The following is a 17,179-nucleotide window of genomic DNA, read 5'->3' as shown; positions in this document are numbered from 1 at the left end:
TATTTACACTGTGGCCCTTCCTGTTCTCCTTAGCTTATTGTTGGTTAGAAAGTTCACCATTTAAAAATTGTGGCATGGGTCCACAAGAGTACCAAGACCAAATCACAACCACAGAAAGCCCTGTCACTATTTTCTTAGTAGACTTCCTAAACGAAGTATGCATGCGGGTACTTGGAGGTGCCATGATCATCCTATTCCATTTTATTATTTTCAATTTTAAAAGAGATTCCTGATAATTGTCACAGTTAATGTGCAAGTCAAGTGGAACATGTAAACTATACACATGATTTCATAAAGCAATCATTAATTTGCATTAGAATCATAAATTAAAATAACACAAACAAATAACATGTCATGCACACCCATGTGAAGATTGTAATTTATCATATTTTACATTATAGTTTTGGATCAAGCTGAAATTTCATGTACAGCAAATATTCTAGTAATTGCTTACCTGACTCACAGGCAAATGTCTTTGAAGTCTCATCATGAAAGATAATTGCTACCGCATGTTTTTTGGTCTCTCGAGGCAGCCGTGTTATAGTTTTGATATTGTGTAGTTCTGTTACCTTGAATAAGAAAGACTTATGTTTATTTCCTGCAGAATAAAAACTCATCCAGGCTCTCATGGCAACATGCTTTGTCAAAAATAATAAGTTAAAATAACATTATTTATTATATTTGGTTGTTTCTGCACTGTACGCTGCCTTTATTGCCTGTCCTTGTAATTTACCATTGGATGACACTTTGCCAGTTTAAAAATGAGCACTGAATATGTTTTACCTAATTACAGCATTGCATTCAAGGCAGCAAAAGACACCGAGCTGGCAAACATTTTGAAAGAGAATTAATGATGGCATGTGCCATGTGCAAACTCTTTTGAATATTATGAGCTTAAAATATTCATATGTTCCAAAGTTTCTAGAAAACTTTGAGGCTTAATTTTAAACTACAAGTAAACGTGTTACTGGACCTACACGTATTTTTATGAGAAACCTCTCTAATCTCTTTGAAACCTTACTAGTGTTGAATTTCATTAAAGTCTATGTGATATTAAACTTTTAGCTGGTTTGTGGAAATACCAGAGAAAATTTTGGGTGATGGGCATTATATTTCAGCAGCACTGCTGAATCTGTCATTTATAGAAAGAATGTATACATTGGCATGCAATAGGTCATGATTGAAATGAATGTACATTGCTGAATGGCATGATTGACATGGACTGATTTCTACGGGCAATAAACACTTTGGGTCTGATTTAATAAAGCTCTTCACTGCTGGATAAGATTCACTTTAACCAGTGAAGCTTTGGTGATACAGCAAACGTGAAATGGATTTCTTCAAAGTCATTTGGTATTTGCTAGCAATGTTTTGAATCTTTGATTCGAGTTTGCTGGATCACCCAGCTTTACTGATAAAAGTGTATCCTCTCCATCCATGTAGAGCTTTAATAAAACAGGGTCTTAATATCTAATGCTTACAAGTATACATTGAAATAATTTCATTAAATTATTTTCTTTTTCAGTTTTCTGTTGTTTGCATTAATATAATTTGGAGAATTTGTTGGGTACTACAGATAATAATTGCAGGGGGACTCATAGAAAGGGCATTTTTCCCATTTAAATACCCACATCCCACACTGCATTTTATCACTTTCCCTTTCCATCTCTTCCACTTAGTTTGGCTGCTAGGATTGAAAAACAATATACCTGGTATTTCCAGGTACTAAAAGAATTTGACTTTCCCCTGTTCTTCTACTGATTGTGTGCTGGATGCTGTTAAGCCAAATACAGTGCTGCCACTTGGGGGCAAAAATAAAAAAAACTTGCCCTGCATAAACCCCAACCAAATCAACTTGGAGCTATTTCTTCTCAATCCTGCAAGTGAACAGTGGAAGAGTAGTGCAGAAATTCTAAATGTAATCGGTTGTAGGGACACCATTTAAGTGTAGTTTTTGCTTCCATTGACAAAGTTTTGTTAGACTGTTAGTTGTCTATAAACAGCACAAACTGGAAAAAAAAGCAACAATCTAGATTTGTACAGGTCCATTACCTAATCCCAGGGCATATTTGATTTCTATTACTTTCTAACTTTTATAGTTGTTCTATCTCATCCCATTCCACAGTGTTTTTGGGAATAGTATGTAAAAGTCCTGAAATACAAATGTACAGGTATGCATCGGTAAAGGTCAACAAAATCAAACTTCTAGGTAGATTTTGGCAAGATTGGCTAACTAGGATCAAACAAAGTGACTAAATTATTGTGTTGGCATGCAATATAAAGAGATTACTTGCGTGTCTTCTAGATTTAATTTTTCCCAGTTCTGAAACAATATCTCTAAAAACTACTTTGTGAATTATGTACATACGCGGGGGTGCTGAGAAGTGCCTGGCTTTGCCCAGAAAGAAGAGAGCCAGAGTTATGAAATAACACATTTACTCAACATATTCCCCCCTGAGACTGATGCACATCGTACAGCGTAGTTGCAGCTTTTCTAGACCATTCAAATCAAAGTCCTTTGGTTGGGCTGCAAACCAGCTCTCAGCAGCATTTTTGACGTCAGAAATGTCCTCAAAACATTGCCCCTTTAGGTATTTCTTCAAATTCGGGAACAGATAATAGTCCAAAGGGGCCACATCGGGTGAGCGGGGGGGGGGGATGGTGGACCAATTGGATACCCAGGGTGTTCAATTTGGCAGCCACAACGTTGGACGTGTGCGCATGTGTATTGTCCTGCAAAAAAAGGATCCCTTTGGTCAACTTTGCACGGTGTGTCATCCTAATTGCCTCATTCAGCTGGTCCAGGAGGTTAGTATAATACTGTCCGGTGATACTAGAGCCCTGAGGTAGGTAGAATACCGTCTCTGTCCCAGAAAACGGACGCCGTGACTTTTTTGGCCGATTTCTGAGTTCGGAACTTCTTCGGCTGCCGGGGACCCACTGTGGCGCCATTCCTTTAACTGTTCCTTGGTTTCAGGATCAAGGATGTGAAGCCAGGCTTCATCCTCAGTCATTAACCTAGCCAAAAAAAGCCCTGTGCAGCTTCAAAATGGGCCAAAACAGCTTGGGATGCTTCAACTCATTTCTTCTTCTGATCACTGTTCAAACATTTTGGCACCTACTTCACTGAAAGCCTGAGCATGTCTAGGATAGTGGTGATAACAATTCCAACACGCTCCCGTGAGATCAAGTATCTGGGCTATCTTTTTTGCGGATATTCGCCAGCCCTCAATAACCAGCTCATGCACAGAATCACAGGTTGCCAGGTCACTTGAGGTTGGGGGGTGCAGACTGCAGAGCTCATCTTCAACGGTGAAATGCCCTGTCTTGAAACAAGATATCCAGGTTTTGACAGTGCTGTAGGAAGGACACTTCTCCCCCAGTTTTTGTGACGTCTCAGTGTGAATTTCCTTTGCTGACTTTCCCTGGAGAAAATAAAATGTCATGACCGCCCGTAACTCTAACGACGTGAAACTTGCTTGTGCTTCTGCCATCACAGCTTCTCACTAAAAGAAAAAACAGTTTTAAGAATCGCAAAGACCTGATATTTGATAGTTACATACTAAGACAGAAGGCTGTCATATGCCCCCACACTCATTTTTCTATTTCATCTGGAAGGGGGCAAAGTCAGGAACTTCTCAGCACCCCTTTTGTAGTGTAAATAAGCCTTTGGTTTTAGCTGTTCAGCTTTTTTATGTTATGACACATCTACCCCTGGATGTAGCATTTAGCATTTCTGCCTATATTAGTAGATAAGTGCTATTTAGGTTGATGTTGCTATGTCTCCATTTTGACATTGTGACATTTACAATTTAGACCACCTTCAAAGAGACATAATCCAATATTTGAAAGCATAAATAATTGCATATTCATGTAAATATATTGCATCAGTCTTTCCTAATATGCCATCAATATGCATGTAGCTAAATTGCATTATATACCTGTGAATCATACACTGTAGGTGGAACATTTCTGGGAAATACTGATTAAGATTAATGATAGCCTAAGCTGTATCTTCATTACAATGTAAAACAACACTGAAGCACTGGAAAGATGTTCTAAAGCTTCAGCAAAAGGATACATGCACTGCATTTTACAGTAGTGGGGGAGCAGTGGATTATATGTTTTGCTCAAAAGTCCACCTTAAAATAATATGTGCTTAGAGGAGAGCAACATCAATAAAATCATATACAGTTTATGAGCTGTTGGTTGTATAATTCATTTTAAGACTGTTAAAAAGGACAAGAGGGCACTCCTTTCCTCTTGGTGGAAAAGAAGTATAAGCTCCAGATAGGAAAGGTATTCTACAAGGTCTGTGAAAATGTGGAATTGTGGTCTGTGAAAAGTAGTTTCAGAAAATTCTGAAAGAAAAAGCTGGATGCTTTGCTAGAAGCACAGAATATATAACTGGTTATTAAGGATTTAAAGTAAAGGTAACAGACTGGTAATCCAGGGAACATCCTATTGCCTCATTAAATCAGGAAGGAATTGTTGCAGCAAATTGTACCAGGTTTTTTTGCCTATGTTCATAGAGTTTTATGACTGTGATATGTTTTTTTTCCCCTAGAAGTAAAGTTTGATAGACTTTTTTCAACCTGACTTACTATGAACTATGTAACTATGTAATTATTGTCTCACTTTCCAGTAAAATGGTAATACTTACTTTATGAAATGTTCTAAAGTAGGCAGCTTTTTCATCGGGAAACTTTTCTAGTCTTCTTGGGCCTTTACTGGAAGCTTTCTTAAATACTAACCAACAGCGCCTATAAATCTGGAGAGAAAAAAAAGCAACATTAACATGGTATAAAAATATATTATTATGAACATAAATATTAATTTTGCCTAATATATACACCAATAAATATTACATCTGAACATCAGCTGCGCTAAACCAGGGTTCCTTAACCTCGACTAACAGGTGGGCCGCGGCTCTGGGAGGTGCACCCCCCAGCGGGGTCAGGAGAAGAACCCCGATTGGGGAGGCACAATGGCCAGAGCTGCAGACCATGTCCCCTGTACTGATCACAGGCTCAGGGCGATGGGTGGGTTTTGTCTGTTTTTTGTCTCTGTTTTGTCCCGTTTTTAACACGTTTACGTTTTTAGTGCTTTAAAACAAAGGGAAAATGTGTGAAAATGTGGGCAAACATCCCATTGAAGTCAATGTAAGCATTTACCCACAATTTCCCACATTTTTGGGCTTTTTCCAGCTTTAACCCAACGTTTTGATTTTTTAAATGTTGCAAACAACGTTTCAAATAAAGCTCATAAATGTGCATCAAGGAAATGTCCTGGTGTAAATTAGCCCATTGGAATGCATGGGGATTTCAAACAAGGGCTTTAAAAGGCCTCAGGTTAAACGCTGGGGAAAACATGTAGACTCAGCCTAAAGGACCGATTAAATTTTGGGCATATCAGTCTCACTTTCTTTTATAAATACATGTGTAAGCTGAACACTCTATCATCATGCAGTCCCAATGTAGGACTGTACCCGCAATGTAATTTATTATAGTATTATAAAAAGTAAAAGCAGTTAGCTACCTAATTTATTCTTCCTGCTAGAAACAAATTAGATTTTTAGATACAGGGCATATATAGTGTTTAATTCTGTTTAAACAGACATATATATATATATATATATATATATATATATATATATCTGTTCACCTTTACATTATCTAAATGATCATTTCCTTAAAAATTTCATGTGACCCATACAATTTGAGGTTAATTGTTGTCTCTTGCAATCATTCGCACTTTGAACAGTAGCAGAGATCTTCTAGACAGTAATCGCCTTTTTCTCTAGATGATCAGTTGTCATGGTAACATTTTTGAAAACAAGCTGCAAAATAATCTCGACCACTACCTGCCATTCTTATCATCTGCTAGGTAATATTATCATGTATTTATATATTGCCAACATGGGACACAATGGCTTACAGACTCAAAAGTCATGTCACTAGCTGTCCCTCAAAGGAATTCACATTTTAATATCTCCCTGCCACAATCATATATCTCAAACAATTAACCTACTGGTATGGAGGTAGAAAAGGAAAATCACACAAACATGAGAACTTACAAACTGCATACAGTGCCCTGGCTGTGATTCCAACCTAGAACTCTGCAAGGAATGGGTGCAAGCCACCATTGCTGTAATAATACATAAAATGTTCATTTATGAGGATAAATAGTATTTATATATATATATATATATATATATATATATATATATATTACTGTACTGTGTTTGGTTGTTCTTAATCATCCTTTGTGGTAACTATGTAAATGGGGGTGATTTACCTAAAGTCTAAATTTTTTACTTTGCTAAATGAATCTTTGTTTAGTTTATCAAGTGTATGTAGTGCTATTATAAGAAAAAGGTACTTTCACTTGATTTCCTAAAATGTTATTTAATGTCTTATAGCTGATCGCTTCCAATTTATTTAACATGCTCTTTTAGTTAATTGTTAGGAATGATATTATTGTGTGTAATGCTAATTATTATTATTCCTGTATATACTCAATATAAACCAATTTGAATATTGGCCAAGATACCTACTTTTACTTGAATAAACAAGAAAACTACATTGATTTGACTATAAACTTAGGGCACAAAATGCAACCAACTTAGCTAAAATTAAAAACAGTAATTACCAGAAATGCCAAAAACTAATGTAAATAAATACATTAATACTGTGCATTTTTTCAAAGTTTATTTAAAAAGGGGAAACAAATTAAAATACCCCCTGCACTATGCTTTACAGGTACTTTGTATTTTTTAGTTTACTATGATGCGTCACTTGCTCCTAAATGATCTTTTGTGCGTTAGTGGTTGGTCACCAACCAAATCTCTGTCAGTTTTGTGTTGCTGTCATTGTCCCTGTGTTTTCATCAGAAACAGAAAGTGATGTGCAATCTTACTAACAGAAACACAGGCTCATTTTTGAATGTCTTTTAATGTATATATAACTGGATAAACAACTCTAATATTTCTGGCTACAAAAGCGAAGTAGCCAATAGCAACCAAAAAAATCTTGCACTAGTCACACATCAGCAGAGCAAACTTCCATTGGATGCTTTGGTACATTGGAGTCACTGCAGCATAAAAATAAAAATTCTTAAATAAATGAGACTGGATACCTATTAGGTTTATTAGATCAAGTAATATTTCTGAATATTATCTTTGTGAAGGTCAGGTGAAGTGTGGATAATGCCAGCTGTGCCACTGTACAAACATAACTAACAGTATATTAACAAATCTAGTCTTAAAAACAATTAATGTTGTTCCTCAATACCAGGATAATATAATATAAACACAAATCTCACTTTAAATATTTTTTTTTTAGTTTTATTTTTTTTTTTTTTTGTTATTACACATTACAGGCAATTTTAGAATGCTGAGCAAAAGCCAATCAAAGATTGTTCAATTTTTATTGTTCTGGCTGGCGGACTCCCAACCACCTTATGGCACTGCAGAACTGACCTTGTGAACTGTTTGTATGAGAAACAAGTTCAATTTCAATAGATTTATCCAGCCAACGGGTCATATTGTTTCATTATAAGGAATGCAGCAATACAGTGCTTTGTGATTCAAACAGTTTAGTAACCTTTTTATGTGTGAAATGATATAAAATTCCTAATAGAATTTAAACGATGCCAGCACCTTGACATCAGCCAAATCATCTTCTTCAGTAATGCTTTGCAGAAACAAAATAATACACAGTTTTGACTTTGGATTTAACATGATCATACATTTTTTCTGATGAAAGGATTGAATGAATGATCTAAATCTGATGAAATGATTGATCTGATGAAAAACTATCAGACTGCACCAACCAAACAGCATAAAGTGTCTGCCTGGAAAAAGCCTTTGTTGTTTGGACATTAGCTCAAGACCACAGGTTGCTGTGCAACATACATGAAAAGACCATTTGGAACAATGTGCTGTGATAAATCAAAGACAAAGTTGTTTGTACACAACAACAGAGGACATATTTGGTGCAAAACCAGGACAGCATTTTATATGAACCCAATCATAAAGCATGGTGTTGGAAAAGTTATGGTTTGGGGTTGCACTGATGTTTCAGGGTCTGGGCAACTTTCAATCATTGATAAAAATATGTATTTATAATATTAAAGTATGCTTGAAACCTAACTGGTCCTTTCCACACAATAATAATCCAAACTTCACTAGTAAAATTCACCCTGGAATGGTTTAAAATAATCAAATGTAGGGTTATAAGTTGTCCTAGTCAAGGCCTTGATCTAAATCCCATAAACATTTTGTACAAAGTTTAAAATAGGTAAATCATGGAAGAAGACTGATACACATTAACTGAAGGTATTTTGTATTAAATAGTAGTCAAATACTTCATTGGTCAATTTCAGACACTGGTTAAATTTAATGCAAAAAATTAAAAAGTATATATTGCAAAAGGAGAAACATATTCTCTACATACAGCCCCCCAGCCTTCCAGTATGCAGCACCCATATGTCCTTCCAATGTTTTAAGTTGCTTTATAGACTTTTGGAGTCACCCTGAGGCCTGTCCTGATAAAGGCATGGAGTCCTTGGTCCACCCAGTCCTTCTATGTAATTTTGTACCTGAGTACCAAATAGGCAACTGCAAGTATCCAACTGCATACAGTGTTATCCAAGTACTTTATCCCTTTTTCCATGCGAAATGAAAGGAAATTGAGGAAAATACTGCAAAATACATTCTAAACCTTGTCTCACACTTGATCCTGCAAATTATATAAATATAAATATACATATATATACACACACTCACACAAACAGAACAGTAGGTCAAACTCTGGTTTGACCTATTGGTGTCACTGCAAAACTATAGTCTATGAATTTCTTTCTGTGTCTTCGATTATCCTTTGAGACAGTTTAGATGAGAAAAGTGTATGTTGCAATATTGAGGGGTCAAAATCAGCAGTTAAATTGTTGTTTAGTTCTTCCAGTTTCATACTATATGCAAACAAATTATTTCATCCTTAAAAAAAAATGTTATTTTGCTGGCAAATATAAAAACAAGAATAATCATAACACAGAAAAACGATAACTTTTTGTAAGCTGTATTAGCCACAAAGCTTTATGGAGCTTTAGTAAATTAATGCTATTTCAGCAAAATCATTAATCCACAATGAAACAGTAATTATACTTCAGTTTGTTATAATAGCATTCAGCCTTGCTGGCGTGGGGTTGTGACACAGCCCTACACACTTGTATTGTGCTTCTCTCAAGCATATGAATAATTATGTAAATGACTCCAAAGTATGTACTATAGCTATTTGAGCATAATAATTCAGAGCTGTTCAGTTAGCCCAATAGAACAACATCTTTACAAGTTGCCTGAAATAATAACATATTTTTATTACTTCATGTCAACAATGACCTCCTGAAATGATTACAATTACCATGCTGAATGAGGGGAAAGAGGCCTAGTTCAGAGACCTTCACAGGATCATTACCCACGCTATAAATCATTTTTTCATATTATAGAAGGTATGAATTGGAAATGAGAAAATAGTTCAACTAGCTAAACACATGGTTTAAAAAAGCACCTGAAGTGCTATTAAAAATAGCCATAATGATATCCACATGACCAGAAGCATATAGTGTGCATCCCAGGAAAATATCAATGACCGCTTAGGGAATGCTTGCACATTTAAATATTTTTACTAAATTTAACTAGCTAAAAGTTATAGTGGCAAGCTTTTCCATGCTTGATACTGTGTTAACCTTATTTATGAATGCTTTTTTAAAGTGTTTAAAAAGCCAGTGTGATGGTGTTACTATCCCGCAAATGCTGCAGGTTTGCCAGATCAGAAAGTTCCGGCATTGAATCTTTACCAAAATTTTTTGCAGGTGATTGAAGTTAGAATTTAGGGTGACTTACATAGTTTATGTTAACTTTAATTCTTCACGGATTTCTGTATTTAAAAAAGCCACTATGCCATCCACACATCCAGGAACACCTAACATACATCTAGGGAAAATTCAAATTACTGGTATAGCTTGTATATTACCATTTTTTTATACTACATTTTACCCTGAGTGGTTGTGATAAATAACTTAGATTATCTTTTTTTTTTCTTTTAGCAGGGTCAAGCTTTCTGCATAATAGAGAGATAAAAGGGAACCTGTAGTGGGTGTTGTTTTAAATATCCCCCTGCAGAAGCAGGGACTGTCAGAGTACCACTGGGGTGGACTGCTGCAAAAAGAAATGACTGGAAAGAAGAACAATATAGGAATTACATGAGCACAGGCTGCGTTGTATGTACTGTACTGTATACCCTATGTAATCATATATCACAACTGTGAAAATAGGACATAATTAAGGAATAAAACTGATGATTCAAAAGGGGATATTTTACCTGTTTATAACTAACACCAAGTGTATTTTTTATTTTGGAGTAAAAAAATAAAAATCCTGTTTTATTTCTCCCATTTTGGGAAGGGGTGAAACATTTTAAATCTTCCCCTTTATTTTTTTATATCTTCAACTCTTATTTGTGATCATTCAGAGAGAAAATGAATACAGCTTCTTCTAAACCCTGTGAATGTGTTCTTTATAAGTTTTTTGGCTATCAACAGAAATATTTTATTAATGTCTCTAACTCCATTCAGATGCAAAAAGTTAGGAAGGAGCTATAAAACACACAATCAGCATAATACGAGTAATTCCATGCTTCCTCAATTGAGATACATCTGTTTTTCTGAAAAGTCCCCTTATAAACACCATTATCTTAGACCATCTGACTACATCTCTACAAAGTCTTTATACTGCGGGTAACTATGAAGTCATAAATTGCTTTCCATTCTTTAGAATGTCTTTGTTTTATTTTGTTCACTGAATCCATTTCTTCCCATATTCTTTCCACCAGTCCTCTCTCAAAAGAGAATAATTTATGTGAAAATCTACCATATGGAAATTGGTCATAGTTGTCCATCTCCAGATATTACTTTATTCAGTATGTGGCTTGATTTTATAAAACCTGTTTCGGCTTCAAAATCTTGGAAATATTATGAGTTTCTATTATAAATCAGCATACATACAGCAATATTCTATCCATAAATACCAGTATAATATATGAGATTGAATGAGAAAGAAAGGATTATTCAGTTGATCTGAATGGTATTACATGACCAAATTCGAATCTGTATGGAATTGAACAGAAATAAATAGTGGTTTTGTACAAATTTTCTTTTTTATTGATTATAGTCAGGATTTTTTTACCCAGTAGGTGAAACTTTTGTTTTTTGCTTTCTAGGTTCCGTGTTTTGTTTATACGGCTTGATAGCTCAAACTGAATTTTATATACACATATGCAAAATCAGATTCGACCCAAAATGGCTCTATCCATAAAGCTCCATCTCAATTTTTAGAGCTGATTATTTTATTAGTACAGTTTTTGTCACTTAGCAAAGTAAAAGTGCACAATGTTTAACAAATAATGAAAAGTTGTATTTAGTTTAAACATTTAAACATGTGTACACATCTTATGGTGGATCTTCTACTAGGGCAATGGTCACCAACCTTTTCGGACCTATGGACCACTAAATGCACCGATTTCGGACCGTGCATGCACAGTGAGCCGTGTGTCACTCAAAGGGGAAGAAACGTCCCCCAAAGTGATGTCATGATGCCAGAACCCGCCCACTCTCATATCGCAGGTCTGAGCTTGCAATGGGAGAGACACAACACACATCCCGCCCTGAGATTACAATCCATGTGGGAGATGTTGTATGCAGCTCTGGTCGGTGCGTCCCCCAGCGGGGTCCTTCTCCTGACCTCGCTGGGGGAGCAACCGGTCAGAGCTTCGGACCACCGGTTGATGACCGGTGTAGTAGGGTACACTAGGGTTGCAATATACTTGCATCTAGCAATACTCTCTGATTCATATAGACGCAGGAATGGACTGGGAGAGTACACCATACTGCACATGCACCACAATCACTGTACAAACAAAATCACAATGCAAGGTGCATAGGTTGGTGTGCATAGATTTTTCTTTGTTAGGCCAGCATGTTGGTGGTGACACACCTTACGTGTGACCTTGGAGTATGCCTAGAAAAAGTGTCCTGGCAAGTGGGGAAGGATGCTGGTGAACGTCATTAAGGTATTGCTTACAAAATAGATGAGTCAATAATGATAGCACATTGCCAATTTTGTCAAAAAATATTTTTGCTTGTATCCCATTTGGGTAAACATTCTTCCACCACCAACATGTCCCTAAATGGAATTCCATTTTCTCATAATCTTTAAAAAATTGGTCTAAAAATGTAATTGAGGCAAAGAAAAAGTGTTTTTGACCTCAAGCAGTCAGAAGCTAAAATGTTTAGAATATTGTTCATGTACGTACAGTATGTATCAGACATTTTCCCCTAAAACTTTTTTTCACTTTAAATTATATTTTGTTAATTGTGAGCTTACATCTGGTTCTCTTGACTGAGCTTCTCATATTTGAAGCTAATTAATTTTAGATCTAGGGAGTTTGCATTGATGTTGCTCTTCAGGATTACTTGCTCTGATGTTTGACTGAAACCTGTAGTTCAAATGAAATTATTGCTCAAGATTAATATCAAAAGCGCTAGGGTCATTCAAGGGGAAATTGATTTGACATCATAGCTACATAATATAGCTGAATATATTAAGGGATGTTTATTATTAACATTATGAAAATTAGAAGTACAGACATCTGTATTAAAGTGCTCTGTCTTCTAGCTATTTGTTCTTACGCAACATAAAAGTTATTTTTGTCAAAAACAAACCTATAATTGTTTTCCAGACACAAATTACAAAAGCTGGCTAACAAGAGAATTAGCTAGGTACAGGTGTAACTGTACATGTATCATAGACAAGTAGGAACACGTGGTTCTGTCCTTAGAGTAACCACTGGATCACATACACATGATAGCATGCATGCTCCAAAACTTGCATGTTCATGGTTAGCATTGGTGTTTGCACCAAACAGCCTATTTAAACAAAAATACTGCATAGAGAGATTACATAGCGGTCCTTCGCTAGTTCTTGCTGATCTGTAACCCAAGCTGCTGTTCTCTGTTTATCTATGATGACCCCAGTCTCCGTTTTTACCGCATTTTGCCTTGTACCTCAATTTCTCAGCTGTTATCAACCTTCGGCTTGAACTTTCAATTTGATTCTTTTTCATGCATTGGTACCATCACTACCTGTCTGTTACCAACCTGGGCATCAATCCTCAGCTCTGATTCTGTCTCCTAAATTGGTACAACTGCTGTCTAGTCATTATCAACATCAGCTTTGTCCTCATTCCCCATTCCTCTCACCTGCTCTGGTATTGTGTTCCATTTTCTAGTTGCAGTCTAGTAATGTACAGTTACCTCATCAACATACCTGCCATCCTCAGCAGATCTGGTGCTGCATATGATACCACTACCTGTACCACTTCATGTCCTTGCATTTCCTGATGCCACTTGCAGTGTGATAAGACTGCACAGATAGATAAAAAAAAAATTTGGCCCTTGGTGGAAGCCAACAGAAGGGCCCCGGGGTTGCCTACATCAGTCACATGGACACATTTACTGAATTTGTAATACCACGTGGGGTCTTGGGAGTCCAAGTGATACTGAATGCAGGTGGGAGGGCAGCAACAGAGAAGTAGGGGGTTCTCTAGGTTTCATCCACACATACATGCCTGCAGCATTGCTGTTCTGTTTCTAACTCCTTACATGTAAAGCTCCAATGCAAAGATTAGAACTACATGGTGCCAAAGTCAGAACAGTGATGCTTACGTTTGTTAGTCTGCAGGCTGAATTTTCAGAATCCAAAGCAGTACTATAGGTGGGTGTGTTGGTTCTAAAAATCACCCAAACATACTTACCAGGATCGTCTGTATTTATTTGTCACATCAGTGTACTGTGCTAGCATCTAATTGTGAGTAAGTAAACCATGTAGGCATGACAGCTGGGAAAGTGGCTGTGGTGCTTTGGGGATGGCATCCTCTGGATCTTATCAACATGAGTTTGGTGGTTAAGGGTAGTATATAAACATCAAAGAGGTAACATAACAAAAGAAAACAGATAGGATATATGCAAACAACCCCCTCCAAAAATGCAAAATATTATATTTATTATAATGTTTGCAATATTGATATATTACAATATCAATATTGTAAACATTATTTTGCATTTCTGTGCACATGATATAAAATACCTCAAGTAAAATAATGGAAATCTATTCTATTACTGGATAACTAATATTTTCTAACCTCACAGATAAATGTAATTGGCCTGTGCAAGGTTTGTATTATTTATAATGTGAATATAAAGTGATATTCATTTCAAGTAAAAAATACAACTATTTGCTTTGCTATTCTTTGTATTGTTAATTTCACAAAATTTCGGACAACCATAATTTACCCATAATTAAAATTCATAGTACCAACCTTTGTAATCTCTCTTATAATTCAAAATAAATAATTAAATAATCCATTAAGGGGTTTGGAGTGTGTAAAATAAAACTGTTTCAAGGGACTTTGAGCAATTATTGATGGCATCAGTTTATCATTATTAAAAGAACAAATAGCCTAACTAGTCTAGGCAAAACTTCAACCTATGTATTTGAAATTTTTTATTGTTTGTAACAAAAGTTTTTTTACTTTATGCCATAACCCCCCCCCCCCCCCCTCTGTTTTCTGTTTGTTCTTTTTATATTTGTACTGAGGGTTGTCTTTACGCATATATCCAACTTAATGTACAAGTAATGGACTCTGATAACCATATACAGTGGTACTTTGGTATAAATCCTTAATCCGTTCCAGATCCTTGGTCTTATTCTAAACAGGACATATACCAAACAAATTTTTCCCATAAGAAATTAAAGGAAAATTATTAATCTGTTCCCATGAAAAAAAAATCCAATTTTTTTGGCATATTATACATTGATGGGGTCGTATAGAATAATTTAAACACTGCTTAATACTAAAATACATAAACACAAAAGCAATTAGATTAAATAAATTAAAATTTAACCTCACTTTATCTTGCTGAGAAGAGTCTAGTGCATACTAGGATGTCGAGGTGCTGAGAAGGGAGGAGAAGGAGATGTTATGTAATTCACAGAGTTATAGTGCGGGTTGTTCACTGAATAGTAGCAACTGGCATACTGACGCTCGTGGGCAGTCGTGGCTTTGTCTCGGGAGAGGTAATTAAGGGTAGCGTGCGGTGTTGTGACTCATTTTGACCCATACAAGTTCTAGCACAAAGGTTGTATACCACTGTACCACTGTATATATTTGTGATCAGTTTGACATTAGTTTGAGATCATCCAGAATTCATATAATTTGACCTGTGCTTAACCTCCTAATGACTTGTTTTAGGCAGGTTTTGCAGCCCTCTAGACTTAAAACCTAAACCTATTTTAAAACACAGAAAACAAAGTCCAATGGAGAATCTGGGAGCATGCTACCGGTAACTGCACAGCTTTTTCTACAACATCCTACAGATTATCCTACTGTGATTACTTTCTTTAGAATACTTTGCTAACACAGATTTCCACCACAGCCAAAATTGTCAAAATAAGCCACAACTGTCAGAACTAGAACACACTAGTATGCCCATTCTTGGACATTTCATTACATTCATAGAAAATTCTACTAGAGAGAACTCTATCCCCATACTGAGCACACATTCATGTGAAGATGAATTTGTGCTCCCAGTTCACCTTCTGCCCAAAAAAGTGTATGACAGATCTCTGTCCCTTTCTGGTGCATATTATACATTTCACAGCCATCTTCACCACCGTGTAAGAACTCTTCTACTAAACTGCAAAGTCAGCCGGCTTGCCCAACAGACTAGTCCCATGACACTCTCAGATACAACCAATTCCATACTTTCCACCATCAATGAAAATATTAAAGTGCAGAAATCTTTTGAAGACCCTACTTTTATTACTTTTCAAGTAAAAAATATTAATCAACTAAAAAATAAAAAGAACTATATTTAAGATATGCTTTCGGAGTTCTTTACCTGAAACGTATATTGAACAATGTAGCATTTGTTTATATTCATGCTAATCCAAAAAAACTTTTTGATAAGATGATTTGTTAACACACTTACATTGTCTACAAGTTGACCTTGAACTAATTCTCCTCTATGAATATAATACACCTACAAATGAAGTGCTGAAAAGATGAGGAATTCCCGCAATAAAGGCTGTCTCATTTTTTGTTCCTGATGAAATGAATTGTAATGCACAAATATTGAGCATTCTATTGTAATGGTGTTCACAAGCCGGATGATAAATGGACAGTTACACTGGCTTATTGAATAAATGCATTAGAGCAAGAAATTTGATGTTATTCATGCCTCATTTTTACGGGAAAATGAGTGCATGAATTTATTTAGTAGGTTTTAATTGTAGTTCCGTTTTTGGCTGTTTTCAGCTAAAATACAACATATATTTCAAAGGGCAAAATATTTAGCTATTCTGCACATAGGCTAAATGTTACTGCAGACTTCTGGAGAGAAATATGATGCTTCGGTACAACAAACACACCAGGTTCCACAGCATTGCATTGCTATAATGAGCTGAAGGCATGGCTCAGCAGTGAAAGAATATTCCACAGCTATAACATCTTCTAATACGAGTTCCGAGAAAACACATTATAACCTGATTAGAAAACTTCACAACAGATGTATTACAGAATGCAGTGAAAAAGCAAAATTCTTGAGCAAACGTTTCACCTTTAAACCATCTAAAAATGATTACCACAAAAGGAAAACATCTATTGAATGTGAAAAATGAGGCTTGGCACCTGATATTACTTTTGCATTTACATCAAGTATATACAAGGGAAACATAAAACTGCTTGATTTGCCACTGGTAAAAATATTGTTATGAGCCTTCTCAATCATGAGATATTCAGGCACATAGAAACAGGATTTAAAATGTGTATATAATAAGATGTGATAGCATACATGGGTCACAGCAAAGTGGACCGGCATTTCATTTTATACTTTAAAAAGTAAAAATTCAGTAGCAGTAGACTCCATAAAATGTCTGTTTATTACCTATTTTGCCTTTTTCTTGAACAAAGTATGAAAAATGTTTCTTTCTTTTTTTCATACGTAAGATGCCAAAAATATTATAAATTAAATAACATTTACAACTGCTGTTCTGGATTGGTTT

At 35.7% G+C, this 17,179-nt stretch overlaps 1 protein-coding gene across 1 annotated transcript in view; it reads right to left on the bottom strand.

Annotated features, from left to right (window-relative positions):
- DOK6 (docking protein 6) overlaps positions 1-17,179 on the bottom strand; it is a 221,279-nt gene that overhangs the window by 130,916 nt on the left and 73,184 nt on the right. The window contains exons 2-3 of the mRNA XM_072411499.1: positions 4,664-4,771; positions 455-569 (exon numbers count right to left, since the gene is read on the bottom strand). Coding sequence (XP_072267600.1) covers positions 455-569; positions 4,664-4,771 — 223 coding nt within the window. The remainder of the gene's footprint in view (positions 1-454; positions 570-4,663; positions 4,772-17,179) is intronic.

This window comes from Pyxicephalus adspersus, chromosome 5 (genome assembly GCF_032062135.1).
Source record: "Pyxicephalus adspersus chromosome 5, UCB_Pads_2.0, whole genome shotgun sequence".
Taxonomy (NCBI): Eukaryota; Metazoa; Chordata; class Amphibia; order Anura; family Pyxicephalidae; genus Pyxicephalus; species Pyxicephalus adspersus.
The sequence above is the reverse complement of the archived record's forward strand: the minus strand, read 5'-3'. Positions and strand labels throughout refer to the sequence as shown.